We start from the raw sequence: 21384 nt of genomic DNA, 5'->3' as shown, positions 1-21384 counted from the left end.
CGTATCAATTCTTTTTTACATTTTTTTAATTAAAAATAAGGACAAAATTAACAATTCTAGACCTCCGTCTAAAAATTACATAATTTCATCAAAAATTAAGAGGGTATTGAAAATTTTTTAAAATAGGACATTTAGTTATACCAAACCTCAGAAAAACTCGTTGTAATTTACTAAATTTACCAAAAAAAAAAAAAAGAAAGAAAGAAAGAAGAATTAAATGGGTTATATTATAAGAGGGAAAATTCAAATAGAAATTTTCTACTGTAGTGATAGCATAAATTTTGTCCAAATCAAACACCGGTGCCACCGTGTTGGTTGTATAATAGGTGTAGTTTATGGATATATCCAGTAATCGAGTCAATGAAATAACAATGTCAATCTTCTACCACACTTTATTATCATAAGTTAACGTCAGTGAAAATGCATACCATATGCACATTGAAGCGACACATTTGGGTAACAACAAAGTAGGACAGAAAAACCTTAACATGATAAACAACCTCAAAATTGATGCCAGTTACAAGTTTACAACATCCGCAGCTTCCCCAGGAAAATTGAGCAGCAGGAAGACAAATATGCTAACATAATTGAGGAATAAATTGGCGATAACTAGCACATCAGCAAATCAGAATTCAATGACCATAACGTGTCAACGACTAGTTTAGAATTAAATTAATTGATTGAGACATGATTTAGTACCTGTGCCCTATAACAAAAGGGAAAAGAAAGCGATCTACAGACAAGGACTCATTGCTGTATATAGATATTAACTCTGTAAAAAATCTCATGTATGGAGAAGTTAAATGGGACAGAAAACTACAACGTGACCGTTTGATGTGGCAACGATTTGCGATAGATTGATGGTGCTTGCCTATTAGAGCTCTGGAAGCTATTCAACGTACTTAACTTTCCTTCTGTTGTAGCTTTTTCCTTTGCTTTCGCCTTTGTTCATGCAAACCTGGTTAAGCAGCAGAATAATGTAAGATATCAGTTCAAGGAAATGGGAATGTTCTATCAAGATTTAACTTGGTGATAACAATAACGGTCACATGATAATAGTGTTTGCATAGTAACATTGTGTCTTGTGGATAACGATGCAAAAAAGATAGATTGTAATACGTTTTTTCATCTCTTTCCTCTTCCTTCTTAAGTTGTCTGAACTCTTTTTCTTTTCTGCAATCTCTTTAAGATCCAAGCATTCCTGAGAACATAAGAACAGATACTAAAACCTGAGTCAAGCAAGACCCAAAAAGCCTATCGCGGAAACATCTATGGTAGAACTTGAGATTTTGACTTCCTTTGAGACAAGATATGGAGGTCAAAACATTTTCCAGCATTACCTCCTTACTTGCTGTCCTCAGTGCCTGAAGTGGCTCCACGCAGTCCTGGCCTATAACCACCAACTTATTCCTTTTATTTTGGTCTGAAGTACTAGCATCACCAAGTTTCTGCCTTGCTAGTTCTTCAAATTGATGTTGAAGAAGTGGCGAGACACCAGCCTGGCAACGCATCAATCAGTTTGGTCCATTGAAATGAAGCTTTGCAACTAGAGAGTGTAACTTAAAAATGCTGATTTCTTTGCCCAAAGATAACTAGGAAAATAATAGGTCTGCTTCCTGGTTTATTCATCCATGTAATGTTGCTTGGACTTTACAAGACAATAATTGCCTGAAAACACTGGAATCTTGAACGGTGCAGTGCATACAGGGCAATGTCAAACAGCAAGTAGATAGGGTCCTGAATGCGAATGAAAAGAAGAGTGTACTATCTGATATATTTCATCTTGATTCCAAGTATAAACCTTGATAGGATATTTTCTTGAGTGGATTTGAGACTGGGCATGCACTTAAGCCACATCTTAAAGTGTGTTTGAGCGTGTATATCTACTTACCCCAGCCAGGAACCGCTTGGAAAATGTTTTGGGTTGTAATGGTTTTGAAAGTAGTGTATTGAGCTCCTGCAATTTACGGTACAAAACTCTTAACATGATATTTATTTTGAATCAACTATTCTGCAAAATGTATCTTTCAAGAGAGTTTTAAACATGTCAAAACAGACCTGCTGCAACTTGTTCAACTGATTTGATTTGGCTTTGTTTTGCCTGTATTTCTTCACTCTGTCCTCCTCACTATCATTATCCTCCAAAACCAGTTCAACTGATTCAGCATTTCGCTCCAACCAACTTTTCTCAGCCTTTTCCTGGGGGAAGTTGTTGTGAACATGTGATCCAGTATGTAAATGACACATATGTAATCAAGCAGATCATAAGAACGTAATCTCCGGAGAGAAATTGCCAATTTCTATTTGCTAGAAATGGTGGGAGCAAGGGGCTGGAGTTTAAAGACTTATTCACCATCAAAGTAACAAAATGATGAAAAGCAAATCAAACTTAAAACATCGGCATGCTTGGTAAACATAGAGGTCTATTATTATTTGTTGAGATTAGACAAACAATCATAGCAAGAAAGAAAGAACCAAGAAGCATCCAGCAAAACTTATTCAGAAGTCTGAAAGTAGAGACGTCTAGTCTATGACTAGCAAACTGCTCCACAATTTCCTCAAAGTGACGATGATTAAACAAAAGAGACTATACAAATAAGCTCCATTACCTGGGAATCCTTCCGCACAATTTTGTCTATTTGATGTGCAAGAGATGATCGCTTCATAACCTCTGGCATATATGAGATTTCAACAGGAAATCGCTGGAAACTTTCCTGGATGACAACCAAAGATAATCATCACATGTGTAATTCAACTACTATAAAGCACATAATATATAGATCTCCCAATTTCAAACCTTATTTATTTTCAAATGTATAAGAACCTCTGACATGCAATGATAAGAACTGATTCAATTTATAAGTTGTACACAGAAGTAAAGCAACTGAGAACATTACAAAGAACAATATTAACCAAGGCCCCAACAAGAGTTAGAACATAGAGCTCTACTGAATTTCTCTCGAGGAAAAGCTGGCATCATGTATCGCTTAATTGAACACAAACTATCTTTAGAAATTCTTTCACACCAAATATTGCACAAAGTCCCCAAACAATTCCAGCTACATCCTTCATAGCTAGGCTGACAAAAAACAAATGCCCAGATGGAAGAAAACCAACAGTGCAGTCCATATTTTGAGGACTACAATAACCAGCTTTGATCTCATAAACCAACTGCTTAGACTGCTCAACCATTCAGCATTGACAATAGTTGCCAGGTTGCTCATGAACTATTATTTAGAATCAACTTAAAAGGTTTCTATTCAAAAGACGAGAATGCATCAGCAACACCTATAGCCATATAAGCATGTGTAATTTTCTGCCAGCAGTAATAGTTTGTAAACCTGTTTACGGGGCATGACAGCATAGACATATTAAATAAACCAGACAAAACATTCACTGGCATCTTCATTTGAGATGAATGACTTCAATTCTTTACGAATGTCCATTTTTTTACATTGCACTTTCTCAATCTATGATCTAGAGCCATCATGTTAATTGCCTTTTAACAATAAAAGCTCAAGAAAGATGCAAAAGATCACTTTTGGACTATCAAAAACTGAAACTACAGCCAGAACACTGCCTCCAGTTCCTACCTAATAAGTAATCAAGTTGAAAACAAGAGGGAGCCTATGTAATATATATCACCAGAGTCCACACCTTTGAACATTTCCCTCACATGCTTAAAGTACAAAGTCAAAATCTGGTTCTGAATCACTGTAAATTCTTTGCAAATTCTGATATTGAATTACACCTTTCTCATTTCTGTTACAAAATTTATACTCTGCTAAAACTAACAATCATGCTCATTGCTTAAGTACTTGCTCTACCAGAGAAGTACCTTTGCAAATGATTTGCACAAAGCTGCAAATTTTGACGCATCATTGGGTGAAATCAGAGCAATGCTGCAACCATCAGTAGAGGCTCTAGCTGTTCTTCCACATCTATGAACATATACCTGTACCAATAAACCTATCCTTCTTCAAATTTTCAGTATTTAGAAGAGACCAAAATGTGAATTCTGGTGAGAATTACTTCAGCTGAATGGGGAAGCTGGTAATGAACAACAGTTCGAACACCAGGAATGTCAAGTCCTCGTGCTGCAGCATCAGTAGCAACAAGCGTGCCATGTTCATTTGCACGGAAACGGTCGACTGACTGCATTGAGCATGAGGCTTAAGAAGCAAATCCAACAGATTACCAGAGGAGGAAGGTGTACCCCAGAGATAATAATTATTGAATAGCTAACAACATGAAAATGATTCTCCAAAACAATCAACACAGGAAAACAACCAGTGATGCAGGTAAACAATCAACCGAGGCAAGATAACCTTAAAGCAACCAGTGATGCGAAAGTAGAGCAAACAGACCTTCAGACGTGCTCGCTGCTGCATCTCAGAGTGAAGGGTCCATACATTTATGCTGAGGATACGCATTAATGAAGAAATGCGACGTAAAGCAGCAATTGAAGTACAGAAGACAATCGTGCGACCTTGTCCATGAACACTTAACAAATAATACAAATAAGCATCCTTTTCTTCTTCCCTGCACCTGCAACTCATATCCATGAGATACTCTCTCGCTATGTGAGCCAGTGTAATTAATGAAGGACAATACGGAACAAGAACATGAGCCAGGAAAGAACTTGTACTTTTTGCAGTGGACAAAATTTTAGGAAGCATGGCTTAGCACAAAGGCCCAGTCCTCCAAATTTAAATATGTGAAAAGAGAAAAACACATACTCAATAATCGATTCCACAAGCTTGTTTGCCAAAATTGAAGGATTAGTAAGATCTACTATAGCAGTATTTGGCCTCATTCCTGCCCTCTCTGAAAGGGTCTCAATTGAATTAAGCTCATCCCTTTTTGCATTAACAGATCCACGCTTTAACTTCTTACGGAAATCAGCAGATAGAGCAAGAGTTGCCGAGAACACAAAGGTTTGTCTTTTCTTTCTTTGGGTGCTAGCAACAGTGACACAGTTCTGTGTATTCTGAGGCTGACTCTCGGTTGATTCCCTGTTCATGGGAAGCATGTCAATTATGGACTGTAACTCCCGAAAATGACCAGTTTCAATCATGCGGTCAGCCTCATCCAGCACAAAAAATGACAAAGAATGCAGCTGCAATAAACAAAATATGAGCAAGGGTTACTATTAATTAACGGGGCAAATCATAATGAAATAGAAGTTTAGATCCAGACACTTATGCAGCTGTATAGACTTGATATGTGAACCTTATTGTGTTATAAATTACTCCAAATTACAATAACCATTTATTGAATTTCCATGTCAAATGTGCAGCATGAGGTTTAAATTGCTAGAGAAAAGAGAAAGTACAGGTGGTTCATTCAGGGACATAAAGTGATCAGACCAGAAATAGCATTTTTCAGTTGCAAACAAGAAAAAAAAATTCATTTATTAGCCAACAGTTGTAATAGGGCCTTCTCACTGGAGGCGGTGTTTATATCAGAATCTCAGCACCCACTTTTTACATCCCAAGTGGATCTGCAACAACAGTTCTCTGATCACCTTTAGAACCATTGTTGGTGGGCTGTGTGCTCCAAGATCATGCCGACAGGTGCATTACCATAACAAAGTCAGCCAGTTATAACTAAGACATTGAAATGAAGAAACCGAAAATTCCCTCGGATAAGGAAGGAAGAGAAGAAAAAGATTATTTTACATCCCTATCGCTAGACAAATTGTCCAATGATCATAAATCATAAAAACGATATCCAATAGTATTGAAGATCAATTAAACTCCCTGCATGCAACTAATTTACTAGAAGGATTTAGTCTTACCTCCACGAGGTGAATTTCTCCACCTGACATAAGTTCCCATAGTCTCCCTGGTGTCCCAACAACAATTTCAGGCCTAGCTCTCAAAAGCCTTTCCTGCTTCTCTGTTGACATTCCACCAACAATAGGAACCACTCTGATATTGGTGCCTAATGCCACTTCTTTGAGATGATCACTGACCTTTAATAAAGGAAAACATATTAATGCACAAACTGTAAAAAATTATGATGTAAATTACAGAGTGCACAGGCGGTTGCTGAGGTCAGAAGTTAGAAATACAACTTCTTATCTCAAGTCCCAATAGACAATAAGCTATTCGGCACACCAGAGAAAAGGCACCATAGAAGCAATCATGAGTACCTGAAGAGCAAGCTCCCTCGTGGGGGTAACAATCAATGCACGCAGAACACTCTGTGGAGCAATCCTCTCACTGGCTTCTCCCTTTTCATCCAGAAGCCTCTCCACCTTTTCTCGTTCTTCCAGAAGCCGCTGTAAAATTGGCAAACCAAAGGCAAGTGTTTTTCCGGATCCTGTCTCTGCAGCACCAATTACATCCTGTCAAGCCATGTAATTGTCTTTAATAATATGCCAGTAGTTTCCTTGAGCTAATCAAATGTCAAGCATTGATGAAATACCCAACCTTCCCTTGATGAGCAGCAGCAGGAACACAAGCCCTCTGTATTGGTGTGGGCTCTTTGAACTTGAGCCTATATATCGATTTCATTATTATAGGATGAAGTCTCAGCTCATTCCAAGCATAATATTCTTCTTCATCAACTGAATCCTCATCAACATTATCGTTATCGTTTCCGTCACCATCTGAAGTCAAATTTTCATGTTGTAGGAAGCACGCTATAAGACTAATACTGATATCGCAATAATATTCATCAGAGTAGTGGATGAGAAATCAAATCATTATAATCAGCATGGATCAAACTTATTCTCACATACAGATAATGTAAAACAATACAGCAGCTTACGTAGTAATGAAACTATGGGGTTAAAAGGAAGTGTCTAAAATAGTTTAACCGTCCATGTCATTTCAAATGTTAGAAAAGCATACCGTCATACAAATGTTAGTCATTAAAGTGTTAGGCAACTGACTGCAAATAAATATAGGATAGATAAACATAATGATAAAAGTTTTATCAAACTACAGGGCATCATATATAAAGAAAATCTTGAAAATAGTTGAATCACCCGATTGGATTGTGTGAAAAGCATAGCAAATTAAACATATTACTTATTTAAGTGTCAGGCAACTGACTGCTTAGAGGAAAGCTAAGAAAAAGGGAAAACATTTACCTTTAAGTAAATATAAGGTATTTACTTCTAAATCACAAAATTTGCATAGTGAATCTGCATGATCTCAACTATCTTGTAAATCACCAAAAGTAACCATGTGCAGGATACTCCTACTAAAAAGCTAGTGGAAAACCAAGTTCAAACAGATATCAAGTAGAAATGAAAAGCTTCACAACTATGATCATGCAGTTGCATCACAGTATTCCCAGTAAAGAAAAATAAGCTCAGATTATTTCTTATGCCCTCTTTCAAATTTATTTCCTATTCACAAGCTGAAAGAAATTAATCTCAAACCTGCCAAAATCTGCATTACAAAATTATCTAGAGAAAATAGAATACAAACCAGCAGTCGCTGCATTTTCCTCTACTTTATTTGCCTCATTATTCTTCCGCTGATCTTTTTTCTTTTTCTTTTCATTCTTCTTTTTCTTTTTCTTTTTCACTCCTTTCTTCTCATCCTGATCTTTGCTTTGTTCAGCCTCACCATCATGTTCACCAACAGAGATATCATCAGGGTCTCCTTCATTTAGCTTCCGTTTCTTTGATTTCGACTTCCCTTTCAACTTATTCCTCTCATTTTCCACATTGACTTCCGGAATTTCCAATCCATACTCTGATTCGTCAATCTCTTCAAGAGTAAGAAACCCTGCACTCACGAAAACATCAAAATGATAGACAATTGGGCTCATATGATAGAAATCCCAATTAATTATCGTAACTTAACAGAAAAAAGGAATATCTGGGGAGAAAAAGGATGAATTCATGTTACTTCTGGACTAATTTAAGATGAAATCAAGCATAAAGTTCGCATTTTTCCAACATTGAATAATCTGTATCATAAGATACACAGATAATGGAATGAACATTACTTGAGAGAAACTAAATTTTCGGAATTTCACTGGATAAAAGAAAAAGGAAAAGGAAAACGAGCACTAATAATTATCAAACAATCCTCCACCAAGTAAAGACAATAATTAAAAGGCAAAACCCACAAAGGAGGTTCAAAACAGATTAAGAAACACACTCCGAAAATCCTATTCGAGAGCTTGGAACCTAAAACAACATCAAATCTAACAAAACAAAGCTACAGAAATTTGATCGAAAACGCAAATTAAGAATGAAACATAAAAAGCAGCACCTCCTTCAAGTTCGTTGGAGCCGATGAAGAGTGAGAAATCATCGTCGCCGCCGCCATTACTCTCGGGAAGCGACGAGCTCCATGGGAGTGAGTCCAGCCGTTCGAGTTTCTGGTCCGACTCCTGTCGGGCTCGCTTCTTCAAGCCTCGCTTGGCTTTCTTTTTCTCAGAGGAGCCGGACGCCATTGTTGAGCTATGAAAGCAAGAACAGAAAGCAGCGGGGTTTAACGGCGGTTTTGGTTTAGGCTTCCGTGGGATTTGGACCCATGAAAAGAGTGAGCCAATGTTAAGGAATTGGGCCTAACTCCAGACTGGAATTTGGGCTCGTAGAGTTCTATAACCCAATTAGAATCACAGCTACATTATTTGAAAATTCCAAATAGAGAAAATCAGTTTGGATCGATGAATTTGAAGGTAAGCATTTTAAATTTTTAAACAATAATTTTTTTGCATTTGCTGGGTAATTTATATTAGAAAGATTTTATTTTTTTATTTTATTGAATATTAATTAATTTAAAAAATACTTTTTTATATGAGTCATTGAATATCATTATATATTCTTAAATCTTTTCATCAATAAACATGACATCGGGTCCAAGTAATCAAGGGGGCAACCTGGGTCAAGTTTGAATGGAGTAGGTTCAGGTCTAATAAAAATGGGTTGCGATGGGTTGGGTTTAATTTTTGTGAACTCGCTTGAGTCTGAGGCGTATCTCGAGCTTTGTTATGAACCTGCTCAACCCCATCTAGCTCGATCTCAAACATAATTATTATTAATAATTAATTTATTTTCTAAAATTTAAAATTTTACGTTTGGAGATTTTTTATTCACTCACTTCACTTATTTGAAAATTATGATTTGAAATTAAGTAGGATGATATTTGAATATGAATAATTAATAATATATTCATTTATCTTTCATGTACAATGTTATAAATATTTAATGGCCATGACAATTAGATTTAAAACAACAATTATAAACTCACATGAATTGTCATCAAATATTAAACACTCCCAATTTTTTGGTGGTTTATATGAATAATATCACAATATCATTAAATTTAAGAAAATATTTGTTATTCTAGAATTCGGAAAAAAAAAATCATTTTAAACAATTAACCAGATCGGGGCATGGGGGACGACAACAGGGGCAGGATGAATAACATATTTTTAGGGGGACGGTGCAAGGTGGGTTCTCATCCAGGTTTCCTCAAAATGAAGTCAGCGGATTGTAGGTCTATCCTAACCTGCCCCAGACATGCCCTATTGCTAACACTGTCCATCAAGTGGGTTTGAGAAAAAAACATAATACATAAAATCAATCACAATGCCTGAATATCCAATATTGATTGCAAATGATAAGCTTGTGAGTCTTAAACTCCTCCCGCTAATAAGGATTTTTTCAAAGACAAACTCCTAATACTTCAGTTAAAACAGATAATATATATCGTCACGAAGCCCAATTGCATCACGAGCAACATCATTTGGCGCTATACATAGGAACGAGTGCATGTGCTAAGCCCCTTGTCTAAATAACTAATGATGCTAGAATGATGTGTTGTAGAAGAAAATCTTGCTTGATTTAAAGCACAAAATATCATGTTCAGAGAGGAGCTTTCACAAAGATAAATCGTGAGGCCTAGTTAAAGCAGACAATACATTGCGTCACAAACCCCAATCACGTTGCATACATCATCATTTGACGCTATATATAGGAACAAATTCATGTATCATCAGATTGCATTCAAATAAAATTAAATAAAGTATAATTTATTGTAAAATAATAAAAAAGATTTCAATCAATTTGACGTCATATATTACAAATCCAATGTCACAAACTGATGGATCCAACCCCAAACGTTATTCAGTGAAAGTTGAGATCCAAATTATTTGGAGACAAAAACAGCGTATATGAAGAAGCCAGGTGTTGAGACATAGAGTTCTTGGGCCCCCTCAAATCTCCCCAGCAAAAAACACAAATCAAACGTTTGAAACATCATTGTTAGCTGGAACCCTCTTCAACCCTCTTTCCCATTCTAAACAGACTTGTGTTGTGAATTGTGATGCTATTAGAATTCTACTCCTTGAACAAAACACAAACTTGTAATAAACTTCAAAATAAATTAATTAATCCATCGTTTTGCTCTTCCCTATTCCTACCATTCCCTGTACTCTTCTAGATTCCTCTTCTCGTCTAAACTATGGTCTCTCCGTCGTAATTATAAATCCCCGTAATCAAGATTCTTACTTGACTAAAACTCAGAGCACCTCACCAAATTCCCGAGGTTGGTCCGAAGTGGGGGTTTCTTAAATACCTTCTGTACACCATTTTTCCCTCTGTTTCTTGAACTCAGAGTTAATGTCAATCATGGTTCCTACATTAATTTCCGGCCGAAACCCATTATTTCTAATCGATCCAGGTACACGATACCCTTTACAGAATCATAGTTTATTGCCTCTGAAATCAAGAATTCATTGTTCTCAGCAGCGGAACCCCAAGAACGCTATGAAGGAGTACAGAAGGCCCAGAACCCCTATATTGAAACCTGTTATCATCAGCCCAGATGAAGAGATGTCTATTATCAGAAATGAATCTGGAAAAAGTGTCGTGTTTGGGGGAAAGAATGGGTTTTTAGAAGTAGGCAATAAGGATATGATGGTTTTGTGTGGGCTTGGTTACTACGTGAATGGGTTCAGGGGGTTTCCATGGCTGGCGCTGAATTTCCACATGGCCCACAATCTTAACATGCATCCATCCACATTGCAGCTTGTGCAGAATTCTGGTAATTTGCCTATGGTTGCAAAGCCTTTATATGGGATATTGTCTGATGCTCTCTACATTGGTGGTGCTCATAGGATACCTTACGTTTCCATTGGAGGTAGAGTCCATTGTCTTCCTTACCTTTTTTTGGTCTTTTTTCTTTTAGTAGTTTTTGCAGTTTTTGATACTCAAATTCAGGTTTTGTTCAAGTTTTATTTTCTTTATTTGGTTTTGTAATGTTAGTTTGAGCAGTATGTCTACTGGTACATGCTCCGATTACTGACTGGCTGTGTTATTAGTATAAGGTTGCGATTGACAATTTGTTTGTTATGTTTTGATTTGATGGTTTTAGCTTACATGAGTTTAGTTTAAGCTTGGTTTGGAACCTTGAAACTTGTTTAATGGTTGCTTCAATTTGCAGAGTTCTGTGACTTTTACTTTCTTGTTATTTGAAGAAACTGTTTGATCAAACTTGACCTCATATGACATGAGAATTAGTGCTGAAGCAGGGTGCAAGGAAAAGTTGTTTCTTTTATTTGATTCTTGCAATGTTCAAGGAACCGTGCAGAACTCTCACTGTGGTTGATTTTTTTATTGTATCGATGAATCTAGAAAGTCCACAACTATGACCTGGATTTTGTTTCGATTAAAATCATCTGAATGGCAAAAACTTCTCCGTAGGATTTAATTTTAGTTGTTCACTCAAGTACTTTTAACATGTAAGCTGATTGGCATACATAATCCTAGCTGGTGTCATGAGGTATGAATGACCTTGTGTTGACGCTTTCAAGCGAGTGACCTATGCATAATCATGCTGTTAGTCGTTGTGTTTCTCTGTCAATGAACCCTTTTAGGCTTTCTAATATGCATTTTTTGATCCATAAACTGTTTAGGTTTATTGCATTGAGCAGCATTGGACAACCCTGATATATGAATCTCTTACAGTCCTTTTACAGGCTCTATCATGGGGATCATTGGCATTAATCCCGATAGCAAGTGAAGCTCGTCCAGCTCTCATGGCATGTGTTCTTTTGAGTAATCTCGGGGCATCGATTGCAGAAGTTGCAAAGGATGCCCTCGTTGCTGAGTATGGCCAGAAGAACAAAGTGCCTGGCCTCCAGTCTTATGCGTATATGGCCTCAGCTATAGGTGGGGTTCTTGGAAATTTACTAGGTGGATTTTTCTTACTCAAAACACAACAGACGAAATCAATGTTCCTAGCCTTTGCAGCTATGCTCGCGCTTCAACTCACAGTATCTTTAAAAACGAGAGAGGATTCCCTTGGTTTATCTCAACCATCAACTTACCCTCTTGTGAGGGAATCGATTCCAACAAGCATCAAGAAACAATACTCTGACCTTATGGCAGTGATCAAAGAAGAGAGCGTATCACGCCCTCTATTTTGGGTCGTGTCATCGATTTTAGCAATCCCAATTTTGTCAGGTTCAATCTTTTGCTACCAGACTCAGTGCCTGAATCTTGATCCATCAGTTATCGGAATGTCAAAGGTGACTGGACAACTGATGCTTCTTTCATTGACTGTACTCTATGATCGGTTCTGGAAGAATATTCCTTTGAGAAAGTTGGCCAGCATTGCACAGATGTCATATGCATTTGCGCTTCTTCTTGATCTTGTCCTGGTTAAACAGTTAAACATCCAACTTGGAATCCCAAACGAGGTATTTGCTCTATGTTTCTCCGGGTTGGCAGAAACCATTGCACAATTTAAGCTCTTGCCATTCTGCGTGCTGTTTGCAAGCTTAGCTCCACGGGGCTGTGAAGGATCGTTAATGTCTTTCTTGGGTTCTGCCTTGTGTTTATCGTCCATATTCAGTGGGTTCTTAGGCGTCGGTCTGGCTTCGTTTCTTGGTATAACATCTGGCAATTACTCAAGTCTACCTTTGGGAATCATGATACAGTTTTTCACAGCTTTGTTACCTCTCCACTGGATCGATTACGTGCCTATGTCGCAAGTTGTGCCTGAAAAGGCTGTGAAGAAAGGTAGAAGTAAACGAACAAGAAGATATAGGAGAGTGGGACGGGTTTTATTTGATTCTGTATATTCCTATCGTCGAGAAAGAGAATCTGATCTGCGCTGGTGAAATACTCCAATGGAAGAATCTGATCTGCGCTGGTGAAATACTCCAATGGAACATTGAGATTGCGCAAAAACAACTAACTTAGGTAAGCATGCAGATTATATTTTCTTATTCCGCACACCCCACTTAATATATGCACACACGTGTACAGATTTTTTTTAAAAAAAATAAAATAAATGACATAATTTTTGCACATGTAGTATGTGTATATAACATAGAATAATAGATGCAATAGAATTCGAGACAGAAAATTCAATTCGTGTCTGCGGGTGATAGGCTGCATGCATAAAGGCGAGATAAGAGTCACTTGACCATGGGGGATTCCAATGCTTTTGTGAACCATTTTGGAGATTTTCACATGGTTTGATTCTACACTGAGTTTGATGGAGATACAATCAAGATTGATAGACTGAACGAGATTAGAAGTAAAGCGGATGGCACAATGGATCGATCATTCGAGTTTCTTTCTTTCCTTTTTCTTTTTTCTTTTTTAAATGATTCTGATATAAAGTTAGAATGGTAGTGAAAAGACTATTGCATAGTTCAGTTGCAACTGTATATAATCCATCTTGAGGACTGCAGCATTAGATCCAGCTTGAAATGGGGTGAATATACAGGACCGGTTCAATGGAGTCGGTCCATCACTGACTGTTGAATTAGGATGGAGGTGGTCGGCCACTTATACTCCGACAGTCGTTTGACCTCCCTATGATAATCAGTCGGTGGTGGGTAGCCTCCATTCAAATCAGACCATCTAAGATTTCTGAATTTTCTGTGTACAAATTATGAGTTCAGGCTATGAACACTTTGTCGGGGCAACCTTGAAATCAAATAATTTGTCAACTTAGGCAGACGTGTAAGCTTCGTTCTCAATTGATATATATGTGTGTCTGTACGTGTATTGAATAAATACAACTATTGACAGAGAGCCCTCTTCATGAAACACACAATTGGTGGGCGAAATCTTTAGGAAAGGAACCTTTGATGGCGACACATGATGTCTTTTTTGAAAAGGCTGAGGCTTCCATTGAAGGGCCTTTGGTAAGCAAGACAATGCTCTTATGAGACAGGGACCAGTCTCACATCACTGATAAGTAGGGGTCCCCATGTGTCATTTTTCAAGAATCACTGCGACCTTTGTACAAAAATTCCTATGGGGTAGAAATCATGTCGATCATCGCAAAAATAATTACAGTTGTCTGGAAACTTTGATTTCGGCCTCTTGAAAAGTGAAAATAATCCTATTAAAATTTTCTTTTCCTGATCCCTGCATGCGACTGGCTTAATTAGCTCGTCCAGTTACAAATTATTGAAAAGAAAAGGACGACATTTTTGTATTCAATTTCAACATCATAGCTAGCATGTTTCTTGAAATCTTACCTGATAGACAATCAATATAGGAAAAGAAAATCATAGCAAACAAATTTCTACTTAAAACACGGAGAAATAACTCATAGGACGTATGAAAGGAGTAGGCGGATTCAAACCAGAAATGAGAGGGAAGAACAGGGGTCGGGTGACTTGGGTCAATCATATTATCTGCATGTCATATAAAGATGTTTAGCTACTATACATTAAGCTATTAGCCCAAGGACCTTAAATAACACCCAACTTCTAAGTTTGTATTCGCCATAGATCCATGTCTAGTAAAACATGACTTGTAGTGTGCAGATCATATACAGTGTGAATAGTAATTTGGACATATAAGTATGGGTTCTTGTAGTGATCCAAGATGAGTTTAATATGAATTTAAATGTGGAACCTGAAGAACAAAGCCTGATGCACGTCGATCCTTTTCTGCATATCAAGGCGGCTATAAGGTCGATGAATGAATCATCTTTCTGTACAGCTTTTAGCTCATAGGAAGTGGTTGATACGAAATATTTATTGTTCTGACACCTCCATCGAATACACAGAATCAGTATCATAAGAAGTTAACTTCATTGCAGAAACTAATTCATCTAGCATTACATAAATTAACTCAGAGCGAGGATGCGACTTGTCAGCAACAAAAAAACTGTGAGTGGTGCTATTTATGCTGATCCAACTACATCCTGGCATCTTCCTCAACCCTCTTTCTCTCATAACCTTCCTAACCTCAGCTACAGCGTCCCACCTCTTCGAAGCAGCATATAGATTAGAAAGTGAGATATAATTCGAGGAGTTGTCTGGTTCCATCTTGATGAGGGTCTTGTAAGCCAAATCTTGCATTTCAGAATTCCCATGGAGTTCCGAAGCAGACAAAAGTGCACCCCAAACGCTGGGACCTGGTTCAACAGGCATGCTCTTAATAAAATTCAGTGCTCGATCAAGCTGGCCTGATCTACCAAACAAATCAACCATGCAAGCACACATCTCCACTGTAGGTTTGATGTTATAATCATTCACAACAGAATCATATATTCGCATTCCATCGTTAGTCAATCCTGATCTACAACACGCAGAAAGAATCCCCACAACAATAGTCGTGTCTGGTTTCACTCCATTCTGCAGCATCTTATCAAACAAAATGACTGCAGTTTGACCCTGGCCATGTAAACCATATGCAGAAATAATTGAGCTCCAAGAAATGGCATCCTTATTGATACATTCATATTCGAACACTCGGTTTGCATAATTCAAACTTCCACATTTGGAATACATATCAATTAAAGCATTACACAGAGAGAGTTCGTAATTTAACTCCCTCCTAACTGCAAAACCATGAATCTGCTTCCCACCCATCAAACTAGCAAATGAACAACAAGCAGGCAAAATAGCAACAAGTGACACCTTATTGGGGGCCACCCCATTTCTCCATTGCATTTCACGAAAAAGGAACAAGGCTTCATCAAACTTCGCGCAATGCACATAGCCATTAATCATCGCAGTCCAAGTAAAGACGTTCTTCCGTTTTAAACTATCAAATACCCTTCTTCCTAAATCAACTTTACCACTCTTTGAGTACATATCAATCAAACAACATCCCAGGTGAACATCACTCTCCAAACCTAAACTCGAATCCAATCCGTTCCTCACGATGTAAGAGTGTAACTCCCTTCCATGACCACATTTTTTGCGGGATTCATCATTTATAGCACCTCCACCACACAATGAAAGGAGAGTAGAGACTGTGAATGCATCAAATCTCAAGCCTTCATTTTGCATTCCCTTCACGAAGTCCCACAATTTGTACTTAAGGAAAGAATCATCCCTATCTTCCATATTCACCTTCCCGTAACCTGAAATCAAGGCATTCCACGAGGACACATTTCTTAGAGGCATTTCATCAAACACTTTCAAAGAATCATCAAAGCACCCATATCTACCGTACATAGACATCAAGGAGTTTCCCACCACAGTATCTAACACCAATGCATTTCTTACACTCCTCGCATGTACCAATTTCCCAAGCAAAACTTCCCCACTATCCCCTATGATCTTAAATATCAGCGAAAAAGTGAAATCATCCGGCAACGGCAAAATGGAACTACCAGCCATATCTCGGAAAAGCTCCAAACTTTCCACAAAAAGCTCATTTTTCCCATACCCACTTAGCAGAGTATTACAAATATGCGTGTTCTTAACCAAGAGCGAATCGAAAACGAGCCGCGCGTCAAACGGGCGTTTAAACTGACAGCATGAGAAGATGAGCTTCTGGGCTATAAGAGGGTGCTGCGCCAGGCCCAACCGCTGAGCTCTCGCGTGAGATTGCTGGATGAGTTTGAGGGAGTGGGTTTCAATAGAGAGCTCAAGAAGGTTGAGAAGCGAAATCAACGGATCCACTGCGGGGACAGAACTATGAAAAGGTGAAGCCCTTTGGATCGACCTGAAGCAGCAGTTTCTGATAGCTGAGATTCTTGAGAAGGCGATCATATGAATTGGCGCCAACGTGTTTGAAAGAATGCCTCAGATACGATAACAAAGCAGTGGCGTGGCTGCTCGTGTGTGTTCTTGATATCCTCTTTCTTGGAGAGATTTCGCACGCATTTTATCACATACCTCCAATTTCAGTTATTTTCAGCTACAATTTACAGCGTATTGGGCTTAGTTGATCATTTAAAATTCGCTATATTTCAAATACAACTATAAATAATTAAATTAGTTCTATTATGATTTACAATAAAAGTAAACAATAAAATATAAGTAAAAATATCGATTTTTTTGTTGAATGATTACTTTGTTTGAAATTACTACCTCATATTGTTTCACCCTTTTTAGCCTAACTTTGAATTTTAACTATACAAGCAATCAGAAATCACACTAGATCCGGGCTTGGTCTGAAGCAATTACATGACAAGTTTAATAAATTTTTCGTGTAATTGGTGTACAATATGAAGACCGACTAAACTTGTTTTGAATAAGAACTTCCGTTTGACGCAATATGTACTCGTTGCTCAATTTGCTTCAAATTAAGCAAAGAAGGAACAGCACCAAAAGTATTAGAAGGACAAAATTCTTGCAGATGTTATTGAATTTCCATCTTATATGATGGTTGCCAAGATTTTTCAAACATGGTAGCAGTTCCTTGATAAGCCAGACCACTCCAGATGCCTTAATAAAATACAACTTACTTATTAGCCTGGAGATTGCTGCAAAAACATGAAATCATAAGCCGGAAAGCCTGAAAACCATCTTTGGTTTTCGATGTTTTTGTTCAACAACGAAAGTGGGAGATTATCAGAAGTGTTACGTATGAAAACTCAACAGAAATTCGAGGCTAAAGCCGGCTGGTAATAAGCCCTGTTTGTGATATTCCCATGTAGATCATCCAAGTTCCACAGGCCATCCCACATGAGCATATCCTCGTTGGAGGCCTGCTCCGGCACGGCTGCACAGCTGTTGATCATTGAGTAAAGCAGCCCTTGCTCGTCGGATGTGCTTGGGAGCACAATTTCTTGCCTCATCAGCTGAGTGAAAGTCGGCAGCTTGTTGTCGTTTTCGTCAAAAGAAGGCAAGATCGTTTTTGTGTTGGTCTGGTGTTGTTGTTGCTGCTGCAGCTGGAATTGTTGCCGCCTAAGAAGACGAGCCCGTGATTTCTCGGCGTTTTGGGAGGAGGGCTTGCCCTTTTTCTTGAAATGAGTTCTCCAGTAGTTCTTGATCTCATTGTCAGTTCTTCCAGGCAGGTTTCTTGCAATTGTTGACCACCTACAATGTTTTTGGTTCAAGAAACCTAGTTCTTGAAAAAGTTTAATGAAGAAAGAAATCGAAGAGAAGACAATAAAGGATACCTGTTACCCCATCTAGCATGCAGCTCAAGAATTATGCTCTCCTCATGAGGGGTTATTTGCCCCCTCTTGAGGTCTGGCCTCAAGTAATTCACCCATCTCAATCTACAGCTTTTCCCATTCCTTTTCAGCCCTGTCAAAATAAAAACAACCCAATAGAGTCATAATCAAGTACCCTCAGGGCTCAACCAAGACAGGGACAGTCGTCGTTCTGATCAGACCATAAGTTTCACAAAATGGGGACGATCGTTGTTCTAATCAGATCATAAATTTCACAAAACTGAGACGATCATCGTTCTGATCATATTATAAGCTTTGAAACAGTTCATAAACAACACAAATTAAGTACCTGCAAGCCTAGACACATTGTTCCATCTACCTTCACCATGCAATTTCACATACTCAACAAGCAACCTATCTTCTTCAGCGGTCCAAGGGCCCTTTCTCCAGCCTTCTTCCATGAGCCCCCACCCCCTATTTTCAGCCATTATTTCCCAATACATATCTAGAAGAATAATCTTTGTATGCTTGTTTGGTATTCTTTCCAACTATATATATATATATATGTTGTCTTGTACATTCCCTTACATTAGGTGCTTGTGTTTGCTGCATATTTATATTGGCCCTCTAGCTAGCAGCCTTTGCTTCAATGCATCACTCAACTCCCTATCTGCCCACCATATCATGCCAAAATTACTTATATACCCCAATAGAATCCTTTACCGTGATAAGGACTAACACCTTACAATTTTATTACAACAATATTGACAATATGTCATTCAATTTTATCATAACATTATATATTGATAAGATCATGAAACAATAAATTCAAGAATGCAAAACATAATTGAGAGTCCTTCATTATACACGACTATAAAAGAATTAATTACATTACCCTAAAAAATTACGAGCAAAACGTATACTAACCATAAAAATAAATCTTTTTTAAATATTTAATCAATGACAATTAAGGAAAACCAAAAGAACATTTGCCAAGGCATTAGGTAACAAGGTTCAATATGTTTAGCATGATATCAGGATCAGAGTAAATAAGAGATATTAAGTTCGAATTTTGTCGACGTCTATTTACAAAAAAATGTTGTTGTCTCACTTCTATATTGATTGAAATTGCGTTGCTGTGTCAGAAGAAGAACAACTATACTGATTCGATATACTCAAAAGACACCCTCGATACACTATTGAAGCGGCCAATCTTCCTATAGCTTAGGGCCAGGTTTAGAGCTCGTGAAACTCATCACTACCTTGTAACGGCGTAAAAATTCACGTGCAGAATTTTCACAGTAAAAGAATATATTAAAAAATTAAAATAAAATTATTTATTCTCTCTAATAATTTAAATTTTTAGATGGGATGATCGTTGAAAATAACGAAAAAGCTCGAATATTGATGTAGAGGTTGAGAAAGGCCATGTAGAAGGTAAGGGTTGTGCATCTAGACATGGTAGACGTCATAAGAATTAAACCACTCTCTTAATATTGGCAATAAAAAAATAAAGGAAAGTGGGGGTGGCTAATACTTTAAGGAGTGTGGCCAATGGGATCTCAACAGCTGTGGATTTGCTTACTTCTTAAGGAGGACATAATCACCCTGGTTTTAATTTTAAATATGATTCTTTTGATACTATTTATGGGCATTTAGGACAGTTTATTATTATAATAACACGTTCTTAATACGTCATTAGTAGACAGGTGGTGCTAATTAATGTCGCACCTTTAGGTGAAGTGCTTTACTTGTAGTTTATTCACAAGAGCAATCATACACATATGGATGGATCGTCATTTTTTAAGATTTAATATAATTATATATAGATTTTTCGTAGTTTGAAAAATTATATTTAGTATTAAAGTTAAATATACTTTGCACTTCTAAACTATGCGTAAAGTGTATTTGCACTCCTGAACTGTAAAACGTAACGAAATAGTCCCTTATTTATGATATACACTATTTTTTTTATCACGAAAATGCCCTTATTATTTACACCCCTAAAATATCTCTATTACAATCATTCTCTTAAATATAATCTGAATTATTATAAATTTTTTATTTAAAATAAATACTACCCGAAATTTATGATTTTTTTACTGAGTATAGAATTTGTACAAACTCCATAAATTTATAGCTCTTATACTTTTTTACATAACGGTAAAAAATTTACATAATTTTTCTTGTGTTGTTTTATATATTGAACTTTTTTAAAAAATAAATTATCAATACAAATTTAAAATATTACATCGAACATATATATATTCAGTAAAATATGCAAATCTATAATATAATTAATATAGTATTTTGTATTTTTTTAAGTAATGATATGATATATTTTTATTACGTGGACATGTAATTGAATAAAAATTTATAATTTATAAATATATTTTTTTATAATATTATAAATTATAAATATTATTTTTAAAATAAAATGTGACTAAAATTTTAAATCACTAAAAATAGTTTGGGGGAGATATTTTAATAAAATATAATTTAAGAAGTAAATAAAATACATAGGGGTAAGTGAGAATGGCATTTTGTTTCTATCAATTCCAAATTATTTTGTTAGGGGTGTTTTTGTTATCTTTTATACTTTAGGGGTGTAAACGAGATAATATGCATAGTTCAGGGGTGCAAAATATATTTAACCCTTTAGTATTATTGACGTTTGTTTTCGTCTAATAAATAAATATCTTCATCAGTCAAAATTTACGGAGCTCATTTGGTAAAAATAAATAAATAAAAATTTTATATTTACCTTCAATTTACTTGTTACTGACTGATTGCAAGTCAAACAAATATTTCATGACTAAACTATGCTTATACATATTCACAGACACTAATGCATCTAAAAAGATATATATATCTTCAACCTTATAAGGTAATTTGATCAGAAAAAAACTATTTGACCTCCAATAAGTCAGTAGTAAGTCAATTGGGGGCATAAATATTTTCATTCAATTTTGTTGCTAAGATCAATAATTTTTTTGAATTTTGACTAATAAAAGGATCTATTTATAATTGGACAGGAAATAACTCAGTGGTACTAGATATAATTTTTCAAACCACAAGG

At 36.7% G+C, this 21384-nt stretch overlaps 4 protein-coding genes across 6 annotated transcripts; 1 reads left to right on the top strand and 3 right to left on the bottom strand.

The window, feature by feature from the left end:
• Positions 575-8479, bottom strand: LOC105171824 (DEAD-box ATP-dependent RNA helicase 13). Its single transcript, XM_011093066.2, has 15 exons — positions 8241-8479; positions 7446-7748; positions 6438-6616; positions 6158-6352; positions 5801-5977; positions 4740-5119; positions 4368-4548; positions 4033-4155; positions 3839-3955; positions 2610-2714; positions 2059-2199; positions 1892-1957; positions 1341-1499; positions 1120-1201; positions 575-958 (listed from the first exon to the last, which is right to left on the bottom strand). Exons 1-15 carry the CDS (start codon positions 8422-8424, stop codon positions 903-905), a joined length of 2448 nt encoding a protein of 815 aa, XP_011091368.1. The 5' UTR covers positions 8425-8479; the 3' UTR covers positions 575-902.
• Positions 10233-13679, top strand: LOC105171823 (probable folate-biopterin transporter 9, chloroplastic). 3 transcript variants are annotated; one of them, XM_020697058.1, is made up of 3 exons: positions 10233-11117; positions 11945-13183; positions 13375-13679. In XM_020697058.1, exons 1-2 carry the CDS (start codon positions 10598-10600, stop codon positions 13099-13101), a joined length of 1677 nt encoding a protein of 558 aa, XP_020552717.1. In that variant the 5' UTR covers positions 10233-10597; the 3' UTR covers positions 13102-13183; positions 13375-13679. The 3 variants fall into 3 exon arrangements, with proteins under 3 accessions (XP_020552717.1, XP_020552718.1, XP_020552719.1); XM_020697059.1 differs by having other exon boundaries at positions 13334-13679; XM_020697060.1 differs by having other exon boundaries at positions 10915-11117; positions 11956-13183.
• On the bottom strand, positions 14983-16953 carry LOC105171822 (pentatricopeptide repeat-containing protein At1g06140, mitochondrial-like). The gene has a single exon (XM_011093063.2). It carries the CDS (start codon positions 16951-16953, stop codon positions 14983-14985), a length of 1971 nt encoding a protein of 656 aa, XP_011091365.1.
• LOC105171821 (myb-related protein 305) lies at positions 17596-18905 on the bottom strand. The gene is made up of 3 exons (XM_011093062.2): positions 18655-18905; positions 18309-18438; positions 17596-18225 (listed from the first exon to the last, which is right to left on the bottom strand). Exons 1-3 carry the CDS (start codon positions 18806-18808, stop codon positions 17781-17783), a joined length of 729 nt encoding a protein of 242 aa, XP_011091364.1. The 5' UTR covers positions 18809-18905; the 3' UTR covers positions 17596-17780.

The sequence above is a fragment of the Sesamum indicum genome, linkage group LG10 (assembly GCF_000512975.1).
Source record: "Sesamum indicum cultivar Zhongzhi No. 13 linkage group LG10, S_indicum_v1.0, whole genome shotgun sequence".
Classification (NCBI taxonomy): domain Eukaryota; kingdom Viridiplantae; phylum Streptophyta; class Magnoliopsida; order Lamiales; family Pedaliaceae; genus Sesamum; species Sesamum indicum.
The sequence above is the reverse complement of the archived record's forward strand: the minus strand, read 5'-3'. Positions and strand labels throughout refer to the sequence as shown.